The sequence below is a fragment of the Syngnathus floridae genome, chromosome 6, assembly GCF_059516105.1.
Source record: "Syngnathus floridae isolate MCC-2025c chromosome 6, RoL_Sflo_1.0, whole genome shotgun sequence".
Taxonomy (NCBI): Eukaryota; Metazoa; Chordata; class Actinopteri; order Syngnathiformes; family Syngnathidae; genus Syngnathus; species Syngnathus floridae.
The window spans coordinates 7,286,300-7,307,358 of record NC_142418.1 but is presented as its reverse complement, the minus strand read 5'-3'; the positions used below and the strand labels follow the sequence as shown (position 1 = coordinate 7,307,358).

The window sequence follows — 21,059 nt, the reverse complement described above, 5'->3', positions numbered from 1 at the left end:
ATCTGTGCACGGCCGGCATTCCACCAATTAATTACAGCACTGTGGAAGGGGGCGCACTCACACATGGCTCACGTGATCACCACGCAGCAGCGCTGACACTGTAATCTGATTTAAGTCTAGGCATTAGTTTTAACGAGAGCAGGATATTAGAATTTTACACTCAAAGGAAGGAAAGGGCAACTCCCAGATGTATCACCCAAAAAATATATATAGACATTTCGTCCCTCACCCTGTTGGAGATTATGTGTCTTGCTTGATAAATCTGGCTAGCCCCAGCAGACCTCACATCACTTTTTTAAGGTGGTCCTCCAATGTTTAACTGCGGCATTAGTGACGGGGATAAAAGGGCTTATAATGTTTTCGGTTCAAAGGTTAGGGCCTCCGGTGTAGGATGGTAATCCAAGCGGATTATAAAGAGAATCTGGTGAATATCTGAGGAAATCCCACTCGGGGACTTTCAGATCCTCTGTTTTACATGGATCTAATAGCCACGCTGTATTTACTGAACTGTGATTTTCTGAACTGTGTGTATATATATATATATATATATACATATATCAGAACACAGCAGCGGGGTGTGCACACTTGTGCAACTACATGATCTTATTTTGTTTATTTATACTTACTTGAAAAGATTTCTTTTTTTTTCCCAGTTGAGTTAAGTATAGGTTATTGATAACATTTACGATAGAGAAAATCTCTTTTTGCTGTTACAATTCTTTTATGTAGACTATATATATGGACTGTATGTATCAATCTATCTTATCTTTGTCATTTGTAAAAAATCTTCCATGAAGAAGGTTCTGATAAACGCATAAATTTAAAGGCAGGATAAATTCATGCTTAATAAACACAGTTTAGTAGTAATTTAATATCCTTTCTGATGCATGAAAAAATGGTCTATATAAGCCTTAATATGCCTTATCAGTTATGAATGAAATTTAGTTAGGAATAAAATGCGGGGAACATGAGGAGTCTATTAATTTTTTTGTCTTCCCCCGTCTTTTTCGAGTGCTCCCATCTGTAGACTGAATTATTCATATACTTAAATTAAATTGCACACAATAGGCAGAAATGTGCAATCAGCGACTGTTCACATGTAAGCTGAGCTCTTCTTTGTGTCTTTGCATACAGACGTTCGCTCAACTCAGACGGTAACGGAGGAAAAAAAAAATGACCATGACTCTCACGTGTAAAGTGATTGATCAGGTGATTTTATTTATTGAACAAACAACCTTTTTCCCCACCTCAGATCCTGGACACTGCCTGAGGCGTAAAAGGCCAAATGGCGGACATTCAATAAATTTACAATGACAGGGGTTCCCTTTGGAGAAGAACACAGTGCCGACCACGCATCCTTGCCGAGGGCTCTCCCTGCAGATGAGCCGGGTCATTTTTCACTATGTCGCCTCGTGGAATCAAGTGTGACGGTACACTGAGCCAAAGAATTTGGTGTAGATATACAGTAATCCGTTGCTACATCGCGGTTCGATTATCGCTGCTCCAGTACATCACGGATTTACCCCCCCGCCCCCAAAAAAAAAACAAATTCAAAATAAACCTTCTATATTGAGGAATTATGGCACGAAAGTTGCCCACACACCAGCAGAAGGCAAGGAGTGTCCACACAACTGCAGTATGTACACTTGTACCTTTTTATAAAAAAAGTTGTAATAATAATAATTAGAGTTCTAAAAATATATTTACAGTACTGTACCTTGTTATAAAAAAATTGTTCCAATAATAAAATAGTTCTGAAAACATATTTACAGTATGTACACTTGTACCTTTGTCAACTGTTTTAGTGGTTTGTTCACATGTTCGAAATTCCCTTGCGACGAAAAAAGTACAGGCAAATGTCTGGCGGCCCTTCGGTGTACATTTGCGGCCTGGAACGCAACATTCGCTCTCTTCAAAAACACTCACAATTAAGTGGAGCTTTATAGCCTTGATGTGTATTGACACAAATATTTATTGTAATCATGTTGCTGTGTTAAACTTTTGGGTCACATCGCTCTTTTAGAAATGAAACAAAATGGAGTCCTCTCTGTACTTCTGCCTTGAAACTGTGCACAGATGAGAAAGCTCTTAAAACAACTTCAGCATAACCTCACATTGTCCCCTCTTCTGTTTTGCTTTTAAAAGTCAGCCTCCGGTTCCGTCTTACCTGAGTGCTTTGCCCTTTTCAGGCCTGTAAATCCCTCCCAACCACTTAGTGTTTTGATTGTAAATCTTCACTTTCCATACCCATCTTTAAATCCTCTTACATCACACAAGTCAGTGTGTCCTGAAGGTCAACAGAGATCTACTCAGAAAGTGAGGGGAGCAATCTGCGGCTCCCAGTATTCTCAAAGGCATGATGGATTTCCTGTCTTGTTCAATAGTTAATTCTGATCTCTGGAACCGACATTACTATGTTTTTTTTTCTCCCTAATTTCCCTCATTTCTGGCACAATTTTCACTGTGGGGGATGTTCAGATCTCTTCGGAAGTTGTCAAGGGGGACACATTTTTAAATCTGTGAACTTCGATCAACCTTGCAAATCCACTGCTTCACTCTGTTCCACAGAATTTCCTATTCTTTTTCAACCAAGCATTAAATTTAAGTATGTTGAGCACTCCACCATAATGCTGTGATTGATAGCCTAATGGCGTTCAATTGAGGTGGTGCAGAAAAAGTATTAATTATTGTTATAGTTTATGGAAAAATATATCATCCTGTTTTTTTTTTATATATATTGTGAAAAGCCAATTCACATCTTGCGATCCATACCAGAGGATAAAAATAAAATAAAAAAAATCTTGTCCAGTTTCTCTGTGCCACCCAGTCCCCAATGTCCTTACGGACTGTTACTGCCCTCCTGTCTTTCAAAGTCAAAGTCATCTCAACTCCCAAGCTGTTCTGTCTCAGAATACATGTTGAGAAGGCCAGGAGAGCATACAAGCACCGTGAGACACTCGATCGACTACAACTGCAGACAGGTCTGCTTAATATTCAGCATACAGAACCATTTGAGTATTTGGTATTCAAGCCAGTCACGTCATTGCATCAAGGCCACTGGAGTTCAATGTCTCCTCAGTGAGCAATGCCCTTGAGTTTGCGAAACACAAAATGCAGATCAGATCAAGAATTGTTCCAGGATAGCCTTGGTCAGTTTGAACCAAAAATGCACAAGAGACGTAGAACCAAATCCCGCCACGTGACATCAAGCCGTCTTCCGGCATGTATTTCCAGCCGGAGGGTCACCGGAGTCAACCTAGATTTTGCACCGTGTAAATTATAAATGAATAGAGGAGGTGTAAGCCGTAAGAGATCCTTCCCTTGTGAATGAGGCTCACACTCATTGCCACCTCGCATTCCTGCAGATCCCAGTAGCCCCACTTCGGACTGACTTTCATTGATAAAAGTCATGACAAGTCATGTCTCTGGAATCCGAAATCACAGAGTCATGTAGGCTGGATTTATAGTGCAAGTCCAAGTTCTCAATCAAGGTTTCCTTCCTATATATGTATCTTTCAAGTGACACATATGGCTGTGTTTACTCTGACAGAACATGACACAACCCGCATGCACCAACGCCCAACTTACATGGAAATAACTCTAGCGATAACACAAAAGTAAACTATAATACATGAGTAATACAAATATTAAATGTTCATTCAATTTGCTCCATTTAATATGATGGTTATGTGAAGTCCCTGTAAAATGTTTCAGATCTAAAAATACTGGCTTCCATGCGGAGAATTAGTTTTCCGTTCATGCTCCAATTGTGCCATCAAAGTGGTAGTCCCTTAAACTGTGAAGTATAAATCTTAGCCTGTGCTAAATGACAAGAGACTGGTTGGACTATTACAGGCCGCCAGGCAAGCCTTGGTTCCAACCAAATGTTTGGTTCACAATGTAATCCTTTGCTTTTCCACTGATGCACAGGCGACAACATCACAAAAGTGATTTATACCAAAGCACTTTTCAGCACTCTTCAGTTGGAATACCAAACCACAGTACACTCGTGGCAGGGTGGAGTTAGATTTGGTAGAATAGTTGCTAGAGAATGCAGCATTTCTTTCTTGACTTAGATGCACATCTGTAGTATGTGACCCAGTTCACCTCGCCAATTCTTGGTATCCTTGAGGGCAACATTTATATGAAGTTGGCCTGATAGGACATGTTTTTCTGCACTGGAATCTGTTAAGTTGTACATCCATGATCTTTTGTTGCATTTGATATTTTCTATTCTGCTTATTACCAACACGGTCAAGCGCAGATGGTTTGCCAGGCAATTGTGTGAGAATGGATCAGTTTCAGAACTCTGATACTAATGTTAGTCCGTCATGTTCCTTATTTAGGGCTAACTCATTCACTGCCATTGACGGCTATAGATGTCAAAGATCCGTTTGAACTGGGCTTCACTTTAATGGACCACATAAGCACATTCCCAGTTATCAAGATTGCAGTAGACCTTTATCGTCTGAGTTGCTTTTCATTTGAACTTTGTAGGTAGTTTTTCCTCATTCAAAGTGGAAAATTCCAAAAGGAATGATCTTATCAGGTTGATTTTGTCCACCCACAGAAGTTGGCAACTTTTTAGGTGTGTATCTGGACCGCTTCCAGGATTCTCTGACAAGGGGTTAAGTGACAATGACTGTAATTGAGGGCCTAGCAGCATTTGGGTGCGTGTTACAGATGCACAATGAAGTTGAGAATAAAAAACACTTAAGGAAGTCGATGACAATAGAAACTACTGTGAGAACACCACAAAATATTTTTAGGTGCTCACTGCCTGCCGAAAAAACAAAAGTCACATTTGTCTATAAAAACTGGTGGTCATATATTTTCCAGTCTGACAGTTATAGGCACAGTTCTTCCTTTTGGGGTTGGGTATAACGTCTAAGAATGTAGCATTCAAGTAAAACAAGAAGACTAGCCTGCTTTAGAATCTTCTCCCACTTGTTTGAAGTGCCACAGCGTGTTTTTGATTTAGGGAAAAAAAATCCTAACTGGAACCACATTTCAGCCTCAAAGTCAGCCATGGGCGCACGGGTGGAGCTCGCAGACACACACAAAAACACACTCCCACGCACACATATACACACACACACTTGAGCAAACAAAACAGATTGCTCCCGGTCAGTGGATTCTTGAGACATTCCTGGCTGCCTTTGCATGACCTTCTCTGCACAGTTTCAACTGTGGTCCTTTACATCCAGGAGATGCTAATATTTTCCCATCACTAGTGGCTTCATCCAAAAAAAGTATAAATGATAGAAGATTTTAGCAGAGTCACTGTGACTTTGAAACAGCGGTATACCTTGAAACCACTGGGATGTGATTTTTCTCTTTAATTCTGAGCACTATAAGATGAAAAAAGAGGAAATCTATTTTGAGCGCAGAGTCTTTTCAAGTACAGTTTAACACATCCAAAAGTATTCAGCCTTCTCTTTTTGTTATGCAGCCATGTGTTAATATGCACTCGTCATATACGTAGTATATCTCGAAGACCGTGCTTGTTTGTTTAGTCTCGTAAGCTGACCGAGGTTGGGTGTGGTCATCTTGCTTCCATTAGTCACGTTTATATCTGCAGCCGTTACCTTTTGCAGTTCATGCCATCCCCTTCTGTTCCTAAATCCAGATTGTATCCCATCAACACGACATTAAGACCGCACCTCACTCTCATAACAAGTCTCTGTTTCCCCACATTGGATTTTTTAGGCCAACACCCTTTGAGGGTCACGGAACATGTGACACATGCAAATGACAGATGTTTGCCCTCTTAAAAGGGAAGCCAAGGCAAAAAAAAAATCTTGTTCTTCTTGCCCCCACTAGTCTAAAGACAGTATTCTGATTAACATTGCATTTCTGGAATAAGAATTATTGCATCTTCAGGGCGCTGCCATTTTTTCATTTCATTTACAACCCTCTGCTGTCTACTGAAAGTGACATCAAAGTTCCCCGAGGGGTTCTCCCACATTTTAAAAATTGGGTCTGTTAAAAATGATTTGTGCTTAGATCAGTAAGTAGCGCTCCTCACGTTATGAACATTTATTCAGAAACTCTTGAAGGGAAAGTGTTCTGGGTCTTCCTCTCACAGTTCTTTCCTGATATCCCCTCAATCCGTCTTTGTCAATTTCAGCCTCCTTTTGCTCTTCCCTCCCTTGCTTCAGTCAAACAACCGGGGCCTTGTGACGGCAAACAAAGGAAGTAACCAATGAAGGCAGATATGTATTTGACTGAAAGGAAAGGAAAAGCCAAAAAACGGGTGTTTGTGTTAAAGCTGGGGAAAGGACTCATCTGGAGATGTTTAAGTTGGACAAGGCAGTTTCCGGTGTCTGGGAGAGGCCAAAAATATCCAGAAACACAAAAATCTGCTAAGAGTGTGTTTGAAAGGGGGGAGAAGAGAATACATCTCCTTGTTGCTTCTCATGTGACCTCAGCAAAAATAAGTGCTGAACTTACAGCAATTGTTGAATTGATGAGTGCCTCACTTGTCTGACTTCCTCGTGACAGTGACTGTGCATGCTTGTCTGTATCTATCGGCTCTTTTTTTTTCTGTGCCCTGTGCAAGTATAGCATAAAGTGCAGTGTCACTATGAACATGGGTGGAGTTGTCTTTCTCTAGCTATTTTTGTAGATGGGTGCAATTTGAAATGGGCATTTGCACCGTTGTGGGAGTGAACACTCATATTTTTGGGAATGAGGCAGAAGGGGTTCCATTCGTGTCATCATAACTTGCGTTTTTTCATGATTATTACAACAGCCTGAAATGTACCCAGGAAATACACAGACCAAATGTCAGTGTTGTAACTTTTCCCATGTGATTCGAGCCAATCACGTTGTTTATTCAGAGCTGCTTCGCAAATTAAGGGTAAAGTGATAATATTGTGCTTGCTCTAGAGCTTGTTAGATTGTATGTGTTCATTTATAAGCTGTTTTTCCAAATGTAGTATTTGATGCCGCTACTGAAAATGCCCTCATTCAAGCTTGTTTCTTTAATATTTGATGTACTTATTTTTCCATTCTCAGGCACTTTAGCCCTGATTTGCATTTCATTTCCATTAAGACCCTGATTTTTAAACACAAACATGTTTTTTTTAATTATACGGAATTATGCGGAAATGTGATACTAGTATGTTCATATTCATGCATCACTCTAGAATTGCATAATTTCAATGTCATTTTTCAGAATTGCGCCTGGTTCATTCAGGATTTCTTAGAAAATATTTAAAAAGCATGTAAATTCTGTATTGATGTACTGTTATTCTGGGAGGTTATAAATCCAAGACTGCATTATTTTGTAGCTGAAATGACACTGACTAATGTGCACACAATACTGTAGGAAGTTTTTATTACTCTATGAATAGTAGACAAAGAAAGAGATGTCTCCGCATACACACAGAGGCTGTCTATTTTTGGTACCAAAAACTGGAGCTGATTGTGTTATGTTAACAACTTTGTGGTTTTGGCAGCTGCTGCTCGGCCAGCGTCAGGTGAACACAAGCTTCCAATTTGGCTTCCTGGAACGTGAGCATGAGCACTGAGGGCCAGAAAAATCATTGAGGCGAAGCGAACCCGAGGAAGGAGATTTGTGTTGGTAGAGTGCGGACAGGAAGCGGTGGAATGGAGAAAGGCCAAATGCAGGCAGTGCGAAACAATCCAATTGGATTTTTCCTTCTTTGCGTATGGAAATGGAAACCTGTAGTTGCACCGTAAACGCTGGGTGATTTGAAAACTCACCGACTCTCAGAATTCTCTGCAGACCATACTTAAAACCAGAGTTGACCATCCCTAGAAGAAATCCTCTTGGAACTTGAGAAACAAACAGAGGCTTTGTGCATTTGCAAAAGCAAGTCAACTGCGACGTGTTTGTCACTGAAGATAAAGAACTTGTGTTGTTTGAGATTTAAGGGAACCGAGGTTGGTCTTGCTGAGAAATGTGAGTGAATCCACCTGTCAAAGTTCAGTACAGACAAATTATACATTATTATTCATCTTTACAATTTATTTTATTATTTTCATGCAATGCACCACTTGTCTTTTTTTAAAACATTTAACCAAAATGATGGTGTTTTGTGGGCTGGAATTCATGGTTGTTATATGAATGAACGAATGAATGAATGAATGCATCACATGTTACTGTAGCTTTGAGAGTGCCGTGCTCGCGCGAACCCCATGAGAATTTTCGCGAAGGAGGGGTGGCTGTTTGGATACTCTGTCAAACCCTTCATTTTCTTCAATATATCGTCCTCCACGATTCCTGCGTTTTTACTAATATAAACGAAAGAAATCAAGCGAAGACGGATTCGAATGCAAGTTTGCAAATTCATTTTTGCCTGGTGTTCTTCCCGTCAGTCCCCCTATTTGCCACTTGGTACGGTCCGTTGCTCCGCGTTCGTTCTTGCAGTGTGCGCCGGTGGTGACAGGAGGAGGAAGAAGGGATGAAGCTCTCATCATTATCAGTCTTCTGGAAGTGGAGAGGGAGGGATGAGAGCAAGCGAGTTTAGGCTTCTAGTTCTTTGCGCGTGCGGCGTCCTGGCGGGCGGGAGGGAGACGACGACGCTCGGAAGGAGAGCCCAGTGAGTGAGCTGATTCTCCATTGACTGGTCAGTGGTCACCGCCAACATGGATGCGGACGTGTCTCCTCCTCCTCCTTCAGTCCGGCTGCTGTTGGAAGCTTGTGTGCAAACCGCACGATTCGTTGCTTTCAGGGATTAATACTTGGACTGTTTTTTTCTTCTTTTGAACCCCCCCCCTCATCTTTTTTTTTTTTCCTGTGGGAGCCAAACGCGGCGCGTTGAAGGTAACATTTGAATTGGGTCTTTGCCAGCACCGTCTGAGCATCACTGACAGAAACAGTCAAACGAACAAAATGCTGATTAATCATCACTATCAGGTCTCAGCCAGGTTGAAAATGCATTGTACTGCTGCCGCTCGTGTTTACATGCGCACCTCTCTGCTTGATATGTTGGTTGTGATCCTTCCATCCGAGCATGGCTCAAATATTCCACGTTGCTTTTTCTTCATCCACTTGGCTCTATTCATAGACTTTATTGTTTTTGGCGTGGGGAAAAAAAGGCTCAGCACTGTTTGGCCAATGCCACAAAGCAAAAGCCAAAAGTGTTTGTCCCGGCTCTTAAAATAAAACGAGCCTCCAAGGCAGTGATTTGTTGCATTTGCACTATTCTGGGTGACTCTGTGTTTTGTGTCAAAGCCATTTTGAGCATTTGCTCCAGATCCTTGATATCCAGCAAGATCCATTTACTCACACTCTTTCTCCTCACCCGTAAGACAATTTAGCAGACTAAACAACCGGTTCTTACTGGTAGCATTATTTTCTCAACTATATGGCATTTCTGCACATCACTAGGATGACTTTGGCATGCTAGTAGGTCAACAATATGTAGTGGTGATGAAAACCTACTAGTCTGGTCCAGGGGGCTACAAGTGCTCCCAGTAAGGTCTATTAGGGTTACTAGGTAGCTAAAGGTGACATTAGTCGTGAAAAAAAAACATTACTGTTACTCCTGTAGTAAAATTGAATACCAGGGATATTGAATATATGCTAAAACAGCATAACTTCAACTGTTCATTCTGCAAAATGTTTAAGAATACCTGGCTGACGACAAAGTCACTCTCCGATGTGCCACCAATTAAAATGACTTGCATTAGGTACAAACATGAAACGATGAATTCAAGATGAAAGCAAAAGGTTTGGAAAATAAATGTGTTTGTGTGCACAGGTGCACCCCATCCAAAGCCTCTAACCGCAGGGGATCAATCAGTGGCGAGTGGGTGGGGTCAGATGAGGCTGTAAAGCGCAAGGCGGCATATGCTGAAACAGTTCGCGTGGTGTTTGGGTGTATTTTCATCTCACAACTCACCCCTATGCAAGCTGCTGTGAGAAAGTGCGTTTGTGTACCTTTTGTGAGGGCGAAACGTATAAAATACGTACTTGCTGCACAGTGACAATTGCGTTGAACGTGTTAGGGTAATGAGTGTCTGGTGTATTCACGGCTCCATTCACGGTAAACTGGCCCATCAGTACATTTACAGAGCTGAGTTATGCGTTCACACGGCATAACTAAGTGTTTTGTAACCCCAGTTTCTTTCAGCAGTAAGAGTTGTAAATGGTGAGTCGCTGGTATTAAACTTCAAACTCTTACGCTTCTCATACGAAGTGAAACTAGCAAATAAGTCAGTGGACTGAAGCTTCCACTCCAATCCAATACTGCAGAGTTTCCATACTCACAGAATCTAACCAGTAAAATGCCCACTTCAAATGTCAGTGTGAAAGAAGCTAAAGAAGCCTCTTGCTCTGATGTGACATGAAGGTGGAAACTCTTCGGGGCAACTTAACCCGCCATTCTGTGTTGGTGCCTTTTATACAAACCAGTGAAACTGGGGAAAGAAAGGTAAATAAAACTACCAGGTAAAAAATACTTTGTGTTTAGGCGGGCTAAATTGACCTTAGCCTAAACAGCCCAACACAACATTGGGATAAGTTTGAGTTTGTTTGCCCAGTCACACATGCAGTTGTAGCATACATCTGCGGAATAGAGCGCAGGTGCGAAAAGCAACACGACTCTGCAGGAATTATATAACTGCATGACAACTACCCGACAATACCACTGAGTCGTCAATTTACAAGCTCAGTGAACACCAAGAAGCCAGGAGAAAATAACAAAGTACAGATAAGGACTATATTCTCAAAGATGAGACATAAAAATATTCACAAAACTAAACCGCTCTAACTTGTGTGAATTTTGAAATGTGCCGACATGTTTGGACAGCCTCGTCTCAGCTTTGTCTACCACGCAAAATTGTTTAGCTCGTACAGCACTGTGCGTTTCCCACACTATTTTGTCGTTCCACCTGCTTGTGTGTTTATGGACTTGGCAGCTCTATTCAGCAAGCAATGCAACCACAATTCAAACGTTGTCACAATCGGCCACCCTCATTGTAGCCGCTGTAGTTAAATGCTTTGATGGATGCTGCTGTTCCTGTTCAAAAGAGGGATTGCTGGAAAGGTCCATCATCATATGGGTGTATTGAGCCATTGTGTTTTTAGAATGGCCATCTAACCTTATTATGACCGAGGAAAGTTCACAAACTGTTATTGGATAATGTGTTTATTTTTCTCTGTGATTAAATAACCAACAAATTATTGACCGATACATCTTCTGTCTTACAGATGACGGAGGGGAGGCGATGTCAGGTCCACCTCCTGGATGACAGGAAGCTAGAGCTCCTTGTGCAGGTCAGTTCCTCATTCTCCAGTTCTTTTATTCCTCTTCTTAGCTCAACGCAAGGGAGGAGTAATACCAGTGTCCCCAGAGGGGTCCACGGTTTCTGCTGACTGGGCAAAATGTGTCAGCAGTAGGTGACTTTGCACTTTTCTCACGCTCACCTGACCGCACAGACATTAAACAGACAGATGCCCTGAGCAGTGCCTCAAAAACATCTCAATCTGTTCTTGAGTGATCATGCAACAGAATGTCACAGCGAGCATTGTAAAACAAAAACAAAATTAAAGCAAATACATACATAGGGTGCTCTCAACTCTCAAGACTCTGTTATCCCAAGCTAAGGAATAATCAAACGTGTTCTGTGTTCATGGATAGGTCTGGTGACTCTCTGATTCGATTACGATGCCAGAACTGATTCTCTCATCTTCTATCCCTCTCGACATCTCTCTCTCCCCTTCTCTCGGCTTTCCGCTTCTTGCTCTCACAGTTGAGCTTCTTTTCCGAGTCACAGCCTCCTGTTACACCTCACCAAATCCCACTCCCTCTTCAAACACAACTGAACCGCAACCTTATCACCTCCGTCCATGCGTAGTGCATCCATTCTTTCCGCCATCCTTTAATCTATGCAACCACCTATTCAGCCGTCCCATTAATTTGTACATCCCCGATTTATCTTATCATTTGTGCATATGTGTGTAGCCACCTCTCCAGCTATCCCACCATCCACCGATAAAAAGTATCCAACCGACTATCAGTCTATCCGTGCTTAAAGTCATCTCCCCAATAATGGGCATGAGCTGGTATCAGATTCAGAGATTTGCACAACAGTCCTCCACCTAGATGCAATACCTTCGAAATTCCCCCGAAGAACAGACAAGGGTAAAGGTTGTAGGGCTCACTAACCACTTGCACCAGTAACAGGAATGGTAGGTTGTGCCACTTTGCCTGTACTGATCAATGAATAAAAATATGTAAAACGTCCAAATGTTCCATTCGTCAAGATACTGCCTGTTTGGTAAACTGTGCAAATTCATTGAGCTGCTGAACCTTTATAAGAAGCAGAGAAAAATGATCATGTCGTCTTTCTGAAAATGTTGTCTTGAGGGAAAGGCCATAACCCGGCAGAAGTGGAATGCTTTTTCAAGTGTTGAGAAAGTTGTTCATTGCCTGTGCGGGACCATTTCATGTCCTTTTAATTATTTAACAGTGCTTTGGTCCTCCCTTTCCTGCAAAGGTTCAACTGGCCTCTGAAATCTTGATCTCATTCAGGTCAACGACTTGTAACTTTGGCCAGGTGTTTAATCCCAGAGGGGTCGTTTGCTTTTTATTCCATCCCTCCCTTTCCTTTACCGCCTTTCACTTACTTTTTGAGAGGGACTGCTCTTGCGCTTTGTTTATGGAGCAACGCCTCGTCGCCTGCCGGCTATGTGCCAGGAGGCCAGCGCACCTATTGGCCAGGTTGTAAACCTAGTAGCCCACTACCTGATATACCACCCTTATAAAATATCTGCCGTTCATATGGCTATCATTCCCTGAGGCTGAACTGGCGTAGTCTAATGGGCAGCAAATGGAGCATTGAGGCCAAGTTGCGTAACAGTGTCGTGCGTCTATCAAGGAGGATTTGCTTCCTCTGTGTCTGCTCGATGCTCCTTTGCTGGGTTTTCTACCAACTTATACACTGAAATGTCAGCGAGAGATGCTTTGCAGCCAAAATAAGCGCATGTCTGAATCCAAAGTCGTCGTTTCGAGCCAGTCTTGTACCACCGTAGTATTCTAAATTCTTGTAAGACATGACATGCCTTTTGAGCATTTGCCTCAACATCAGCCCTCTCCTGTAACTCTCGACTGTTAACAATTACCGGTGCTACCAGAGAACTGTCGGTGTGAAACTATTTACTATCTTGTCAGTCTTGTCTCCCGAAACACGGTTGCGCGTACAGTCTTCGGTGTTTACCTTCTCACAGATAAGATGACGTACAGCATGACAGGTAGAAAGATCCAAAGCCAATTACATAGTTCAGCGCATCATGTATGCTGCTGTATTTGGAACACCGTAGAGACAATAGACTCAAGGCAAACCTTCCCCGGATTGCTTCTGTTGCTCGCAACTCCCCTCACAACATAGGCCTTTATCATTGTGTTCCTGTCCGTCACTGGCTGCTGGTTCTGCTGCGGTTTGCACGGATGCACGATAATTGCTATTATCGGCCCGAATTGTTGATGGCTGGGTGGTAGTAACAGACCGCAGCATGCTTTTCAGAAGAGCTGAAAACACTCATTAGCGCTAATGCTAGCATAGTTCCAGACCCAACATTTTTGTGCATTGGTTATGGATGCTACTTGTTCTCGCGGGCGCTTACAGTTGCTGATTTTAGGTGACGCTCCAGTTCAGGGTAGAAGAAATACAGTTCACCCTTAAAGTGCACTGCATTCACATCTGGTGAAAAGGTAATTGAGGTACTTCAAAAGCTGACACTCTCATCATCCGTTTTGTTTTGTTTGTTTGTCACAGCCGAACAACTTTAAATGCTACAGCGGGGCCCGAAGTTGTCACAGCCTTGCAGCAATTTTCCGCTTAATTGCATTCTGTAAAAAAAAAAAAAAAAGAAGAGCATATGATACAACTGATGCTTCAGTTTTGCACAACGTAAATATAGATTAGTGATATGTTATAGTGCATTCTGACTTCATCTACAACTTTGAGTTATATGTCGTTGTTTTTATAGGAAAGACTATTCTATTGTAAACCGATGAGACCCTTTATTTCCTTGATGATACAATAGTAAAATAGGGTTAATGAGCTATTTATTAAATCTCGTTCTTTTATCATTTCAAAACGAATAGATGAAAACCTCAGACACATTCCAACTCATGTTTTTCTCTCTTGCGCTTGTCTCTTCTCCTGAGCTTTTTTGTGCTGGAAAAAGAAAATAGAAAAATCACTCACTGTAGGCGGTCACTTTTATATGTGATCTAGGTCAGTGGAGATGTGTGTGTGTGTGTGTGTGTGTGTGTGTGTGTGTGTGTGTGTGTGTGTGTGTGTGTGTGTGAGTGTGTGTGTGTGTGTGTGTATTTGTGTTGAGGTGACATCATCACTGGCATTTCTTTAAATAGCTCCCAGTTGTGTCTATCACTGTGGTTGTAAGTGTGCTGTGAGTAGATAGCAGCAGACCTCGGGGGAAGATTGCTAGGAAGGTGCGCCCATTTAGTGCTATAGCTAATAGTGTGAGTGTGTTATCAGGCTGTGTGCATGGGGAGCATGTATTGCCCGGGCAAGGCACACCCATGGTTAACCTCACTCAGGGCGGTGCATCCTCTCACTCAAGACATCACGGCCCAGCAGAGTGAGGCAGCAGTCCTTATTCGTAACTCTTGATTTAAAACATCCCGAGACCGTTAGCCAAGCAATGAGTGAAGGGGGGTGGCTGTCATCACTTTGCCTTTACGAAACATCACTCACAAGTGGACGTTACACCACAGCGTGAACCATTTGGGCCGGCGATTGGAAGCTAGTCCCGGCCGCAGCCCTCTACCTCCTCTGCAGTACATTGCTCAGGCCCAGAGGCATGACTCTGCAACAGAGGTGTGGGTAAGAGGAGAGCGGGAGCAGAGTGAAAGGCACGGTCGCCGTACTGTCAGCAGTAACCACGAGCGCCTTGCACTTCCATTTTCTTCCTGTCGTTAATCTCCTGTTTTGCACGTATTCTTTGCACTTCCCCACATTCTGTCAAAGAAAGCTGCCGTGATTCAATCAATACCCGGTACTCTCTAAACACCGCAGTTTTTTTTGCAGAACTTCATTACCAGCAACACAGTAATGAAGAAAAAAAAAAATGCGTGTGTGTGTGGATATACATACACACACACGCACACACACACACACACACACACACACACACACACACACACACACACACACACACACACCTACACACACACGTCCAGGATTAAAAAAAAATCTGATCTGTGGCCAATTTAAGGAGCCGTAAAACCCGGTACAGTCTGGAAAAAAAAGCTGTGTATGTGGCAGTGCTCTACAGTCGTTTACTGATGATATTGAATGTGTCTTTCTTCAGCCCAAGTTAATGGCGAAGGACCTCCTGGACCTGGTGGCCTCTCACTTCAATCTCAAGGAGAAGGAGTACTTTGGAATTGCTTACACAGATGAAACGTGAGTCTTGATCCTAAGTGTTACACTTAGGAGTCCACTGCGGTGTAAATAAGTCACTTTTCTGAATAAGTCACTTTTCTTGGTGAAGATGAGCTCCTTTGTGTACGGAAATCCAAATGGCATGTTCACTCCAGGAGCATTAACACCAGAACACCAATACATAAGTAAAACAAATATTCAACATTATTGGCATTTTTGGGCGATGGGCTGACTCCTCCGCTCATTGATTTAATCGAGGGTTACTGTCGTTGACATTTCTAATTATCGTCTGCGATTATTTTGTAGAATAGTGCAGAAATAATAATGAATAGTATCACTTGACCCTGGCAGTGTAAATCTAGCCAATCTAGTTGTTTAAGCAACTACAGCAATGAATTCATGTTCGTTAACCTACTGCACATAGACAAGTTGCACCTTCTGACAGTCCATGCAAAGTCATGTAAAGGCTCAAATGATTTACGAGAAGGGAAATAATACGACAGCTGCCGTGCGAGCAATCGTCTCCTTTGTTTATGTCACTCAAGGGGAGATGCAAAGCAGGGGAAAACAATCAGACTCATCAGCATTAGTAATTATTTTCCTCCAGCATAGCCCAATAAGGGTTAATGATATTGCTTTTTTTTTTTTTTGCTCTCCTCAGGGGCCACTTTAGTTGGCTGCAGCTGGACCGCAGGGTATTAGAACATGAATTCCCCAAGAAATCAGGGCCCATTGTTCTCTACTTCTGTGTCAGGTGAGTGTTCATCCACAGCCAGCACCCTGCGATGTCCCCTATTTAAGCGTGTGTGTACACGTGCATGTGTATGTGTGTGTCTGTGTGTGTGTGAGAGAGAGAGAAAGATGGGCTGTTTGTGCATTTTGCCTATGCTCATTGCGGTGCGAGGGTCGGTTATTACCGGCCCCAATCAAATTGGTCTGACCCTGGTAGTTAACCCCCTGCGGGGGTCCCTCAGCCAATCACGGGCCTTGTTGACCTCAAGTATATGCACTGTGTGTTTCTGAATAAGTAAGCGTTAACATCTCCCAACCCTCAACAAAGACTGATGGGCATTTATATACCGTGGAGTGCACATTTGCTCAAAAGGGTTTCAGCTCTGCAGTTCATCAACAGGAAAATATGGTCATTCACCAATTGAAAATGCTCCTCGTAGAAAACTATGAACTGCTGCCGCAAAGCACACACACACACACACACACGCACACACACGCACACACGCACACGCGCACACTCACTCACTCACTCACTCACTCACTCACTCACTCACTCACTCACTCACTCACTCACTCACTCACTCACTCACATGCACGCACACACACACACACACACACACACACATAAACATGCAACCTCAGATAGCCCTGTGTTTTTGGCCCACTGGAGTTCTTTGTTCCCTAGTACACACACATCCGGATAATGTCACTGGCCCACCCCATCCCAACTCCCCTCCGGAGAGTTCCCCATTGGCTAGCAACACGCGTAGCAACGCGGTACACTGGGCCAAACAATGCTGCTGAGAAGTCGTTCCCAGGTTGACATTTACAACAGGACCAAAAATAATGACACAATGCGGCGATTGTTTGGCAAAAGCCCGCTCTGGTCTCACGGAGGAATTGGAGAGAAACAATGGTGTATGTACACAGGGACATTTTTCAAATGAATGCATTTTATTTGCTAATATGTGCCAATAAATTGTAAATATTGCACAAAATATTTTACATTGTTTTGTGTTGATAGTTATCATTGTATTCATTTGCATTTTCGACGTCCTGTCCTCAGGTTTTCCAAGTTGGTTTTCCTTTATGCATTGGCTATGTATTGGATCGGGAATGATAATCAAACTCAACTGACTTGGCCTCAAGTGCATCCCTAAATCTTTGTGCTCATTAGTTCGTTGCATGCCTTCATTCATACCCTCAAAACCTCACATCAGGACCGTCGTAAAACCGAGCTCCCCCTGTGTGTGACTATTTATTATTACTCACAGATTATAAAGGCAGTACTCGTAATTTATGACATTTATCATTTTGTAGCCGGGTATATCTATGAAGGTGATAGGATGTGGAAGGAGCGGTATAACTACTGAACTATGACACCAGTTAAAGGTTTCAGTTACTCATTCTCTGCCATTGTCCAGTCCAATCATCAGCCTCAATACCTTCTATACACATGCTCACACACACACGCATGGACAGGCAGATACATGACTGATAGAACAACAATCAAATCAAATGTCAACGCTGAATTCATTTCCAACCCAAGCAAATTGTTTTCATTGAACTAAAGTATACCGATTGAATTGTGTTTGAGTTATGCTTAATGAACGTCAGGCTGCCCCGTGTACGCCTCTCATCAAGACTATGTGGCTTTAATAAAACGTTCATATGGGGTCATTGATTGACCCAGTCTTGCATTTTCCTCAATGCTCAATTGGTAAAGCGATAAGGGCCTTTTGTCAGTGATCCTCTTACAATCTGCTCTCACTAGCTATAGTCAAAATCTGTGTTTCCCTAACCGAGGGTGGTTGGAATGCATTTAGGGATAAGCATCTTTTAACGTAGGCACGAAGAACAAGCAGCTTCCCAACATACTGCCATCGTAGCCTAAAGCTCTACGTACATGCATACTTTCATGAGCTAAATTTAGAAAGTGTTATTATGTTACTTCTCTGCCTCGCAAGTGGCCTGCCAGAAGTGGGTTACTGTGCTTTGCTCTTCACAGTGTGTGTGTGTGTGTGTGTATGCGTGCGAGCGTGTGTGTGGTGATGGTGGTGTGGGGGTGTATGTGTTTGCGTATGTGAGTGGTGTGAGGTGCTTACAAGGTGAGACAGCAGATGTGGTTTATGAATGTGGAACGTGAGAGACACAAGCTCACCATCAAGATGGCTGTAGTGCCTCCTTGTGGTCATTTTTGTCATCTCACGCATCAGCTGTTTAATGAGATCCAGAACAAGGGCTTTACTGTGTGAAGCAATGCAGCTCGACTCGGCAATAGTGAACGTAATGTAAAATGAAAACCTGTCCAATAGAGCATTTTCGTCCTTTTGTCATTCGGATCTCATTCGATTCCAAGGAGTGCAAATGGACAGTACAATCAGTTGTGTGCTGTTTTCTCCAGAGATTTACTTACATACACGCATTTGCTCTGTAGGAAATGACTTAATGTTTTTTGCTTCCTTCACATTCAGGTTCTACATAGAGAGTATATCATACTTGAAAGACAATGCCACCATTGAGCTGTTTTTTCTCAATGCCAAGTCCATCATCTACAAGGTAAATCAGTTTACCGTACTTTTTGTTCATGACTAGATTACTGTACAATATTTGCCTCAAAAGTGGTTCCCCTAACATTTTTTTAAGATGACAGTAGATAACGTCCATGTTGCTTTCGCTTGTGCAGATTTTATCTCAAACAAAAATAGTGGGATCTGGTCCTGCAAATGACGAATGATTTAAACAAATGAACCATTAACAGCCATCTGCTCAATGTTGTTAGTAGAGCAGATAAGCAAATCAACCATTTACTTGATAATACAAGCATGAAATTGAGCAGACCCTGCGGAACTGAGAAAAAAGTGCTAACCAATTGAAATTCAAAAATGGCAGCCATGATGGATGTATACTGTTTACTGTTAAAAAAGGGGAAAAAATATTTTTGTATAAATAGCTAAAGTGCAGTTATTATTGTGGTAAATTTGGGGTATCTTTGCCATATTGTCTTTACTGAAATTATGAGAACAGCCCTGGCCAATGTAGAAAATGATTGCCAAATATGCAAAAATAGGTCAGTGGTTCTCAAACGATTCACAGGAAGCACCACCTAAAATAAATTCTATTAAATAATTGCACATAAAAGATAGAAATTCTACCTTAATCAATGTTTGAAATTAACCAATACTTAAATATGAAATGCAAACGCATTCAACTTATTTTAAATACAATTCCTTCGCAGTTTAAAAATCACTCCACTCCACTTTTGATGCTGCCACGTGGTGTAGTGTCCAGAAGAGGGCAACCATCTTGCAAAATGATGGCAGCCTTCCACTATAAAATCGAGCTCTTCAATGGATCAAATACGAGCAGCTGTTTTTGTTCTCACGGTCATTGATATCAACTTTTCATGCTAATAAAAAGCAGGTCCATTTCTGTCCAAACTCTGTGTTTGGCGTTCATTACAAAATGACACATTTGTGTTTGAAGGGGGAAACGCGGTGGGTGGTACGAGCACAGTACTATGTCTCACGTTTCATCGCGGCCGTCTGATCTCACCAAGCCAATTAAGAGTTGGATTGGAAAGAGAGCATTCCTGGCATACTTGACCCAGTATTCACATCCACCCATTATATACATTGGATATTGTAAACAGAGACAGGCAAAAGAGTTCTCCTCGCTTTCCAAATCTCAGCTTTCATGTGTAATGCCTCCAAAGGTGTAAGTAAACACTTTAAGCGTATGTTAAGAATAATCAGTAAACTTGATAGCATCCCAAATCCCCTCACCCTAATCTCCCAGCCCCATCCACACGATGGGGGTCACGAAATGAGAGATGGCAGCAGTTTGAAGGCAGATGAAAAGAATGATCAGGCAGTCTTGTGGCTAGACATGAACATCAGAGACATTTCAGCAGCTCCCCACCCCAGTTTGGCAACGTGTCTCATTTCGATCATGTTCTTCTTGTGTCTCTTTCCTCTCGTAGGAGCTCATTGAAGTGGACAGCGATGTCGTCTTTGAACTGGCTTCCTATATTCTTCAAGTAAGACAAAGTGCTTCCCCGTCTCCCCGGCCACATTTTCCTCAAACGGCACACTTGATCTGATCCAAGGAAACGGTCCCCCTTCCACGATGTGGTCACAAGCGTTTGATGCTAATTGGCGAGGATTAAACTGACATTATGTAATGCGCTTGTCCCTCTGTCAGAGATGGTGTAATGATGCTTCCAAGTTGAAATCCTAAAAAGCCTCCGATGTCTTTGTTGGCGGCCATCGACATTCCTGGCTGCCCTCAGCCACTTCTAATGTAACCCAGCAGCTGGGTGACGCTTTTGGTTCACATAGTCGCGCCCTTTACAAGTATACTTGAATGTATATGCATACATATGTTTTTACGTAAGTAGTGTACGCTGGTGCCCTTTCAATCCTTTTGAACATGTGGTAAAAAAAAAAAAAAAACAGCGTAATGAGCACTTTCATTCACAAGCTACCATAAGCCTCAAAAGATGATGGCAGTGATTGCAATGCGATGTTTTATGGTGCATGCTAAATTTTCCCGCCCTCATAATTCCTGTTATCATTTTCCAGGAGGCCAAAAGTGATTTCACCAGGTAGGACCTCTCTCTTCTTGTTGCTGCTTCACAGTAACACACTTTTATTTCATTCAAGCAGCATTGGAGTCATTATTACCTCAGCATGATCATTAGCGTGTTAGTGAGGCTCACTGCATCTATGGCTGAATAACACAGTATAAGAGTGTGGCTTTGTTTAAACAAGCCAAACAAATTACGTGTTCAGACATCTAACCTGCATGTCGATAAATCACATGTTCCATCGCCAGGCAATGACAAGTAAACAATAAGTATGTTAGCTAAGATGACTGGATATGACAATATCAGATTCCATGTTCCCTCTTTTTGCTGCCATGATGCATATTCAAAT

At 42.3% G+C, this 21,059-nt stretch overlaps 1 protein-coding gene across 8 annotated transcripts in view; it reads left to right on the top strand.

Annotated features, from left to right (window-relative positions):
- Window positions 1-21,059, top strand: part of frmd4a (FERM domain containing 4A) — a 91,420-nt gene that overhangs the window by 51,605 nt on the left and 18,756 nt on the right. For 7 of the 8 annotated variants that reach the window (XM_088378510.1, XM_088378507.1, XM_088378508.1 and 4 more), the window contains 6 exons: window positions 11,186-11,251; window positions 15,317-15,411; window positions 16,052-16,144; window positions 18,597-18,681; window positions 20,105-20,161; window positions 20,706-20,728. In XM_088378510.1, the coding sequence (XP_088234636.1) occupies window positions 11,186-11,251; window positions 15,317-15,411; window positions 16,052-16,144; window positions 18,597-18,681; window positions 20,105-20,161; window positions 20,706-20,728 (419 nt within the window). Of the gene's footprint in view, window positions 1-8,277; window positions 8,795-11,185; window positions 11,252-15,316; window positions 15,412-16,051; window positions 16,145-18,596; window positions 18,682-20,104; window positions 20,162-20,705; window positions 20,729-21,059 lie in introns of those variants that run through there. The other variant, XM_088378509.1, reaches the window with a different exon arrangement.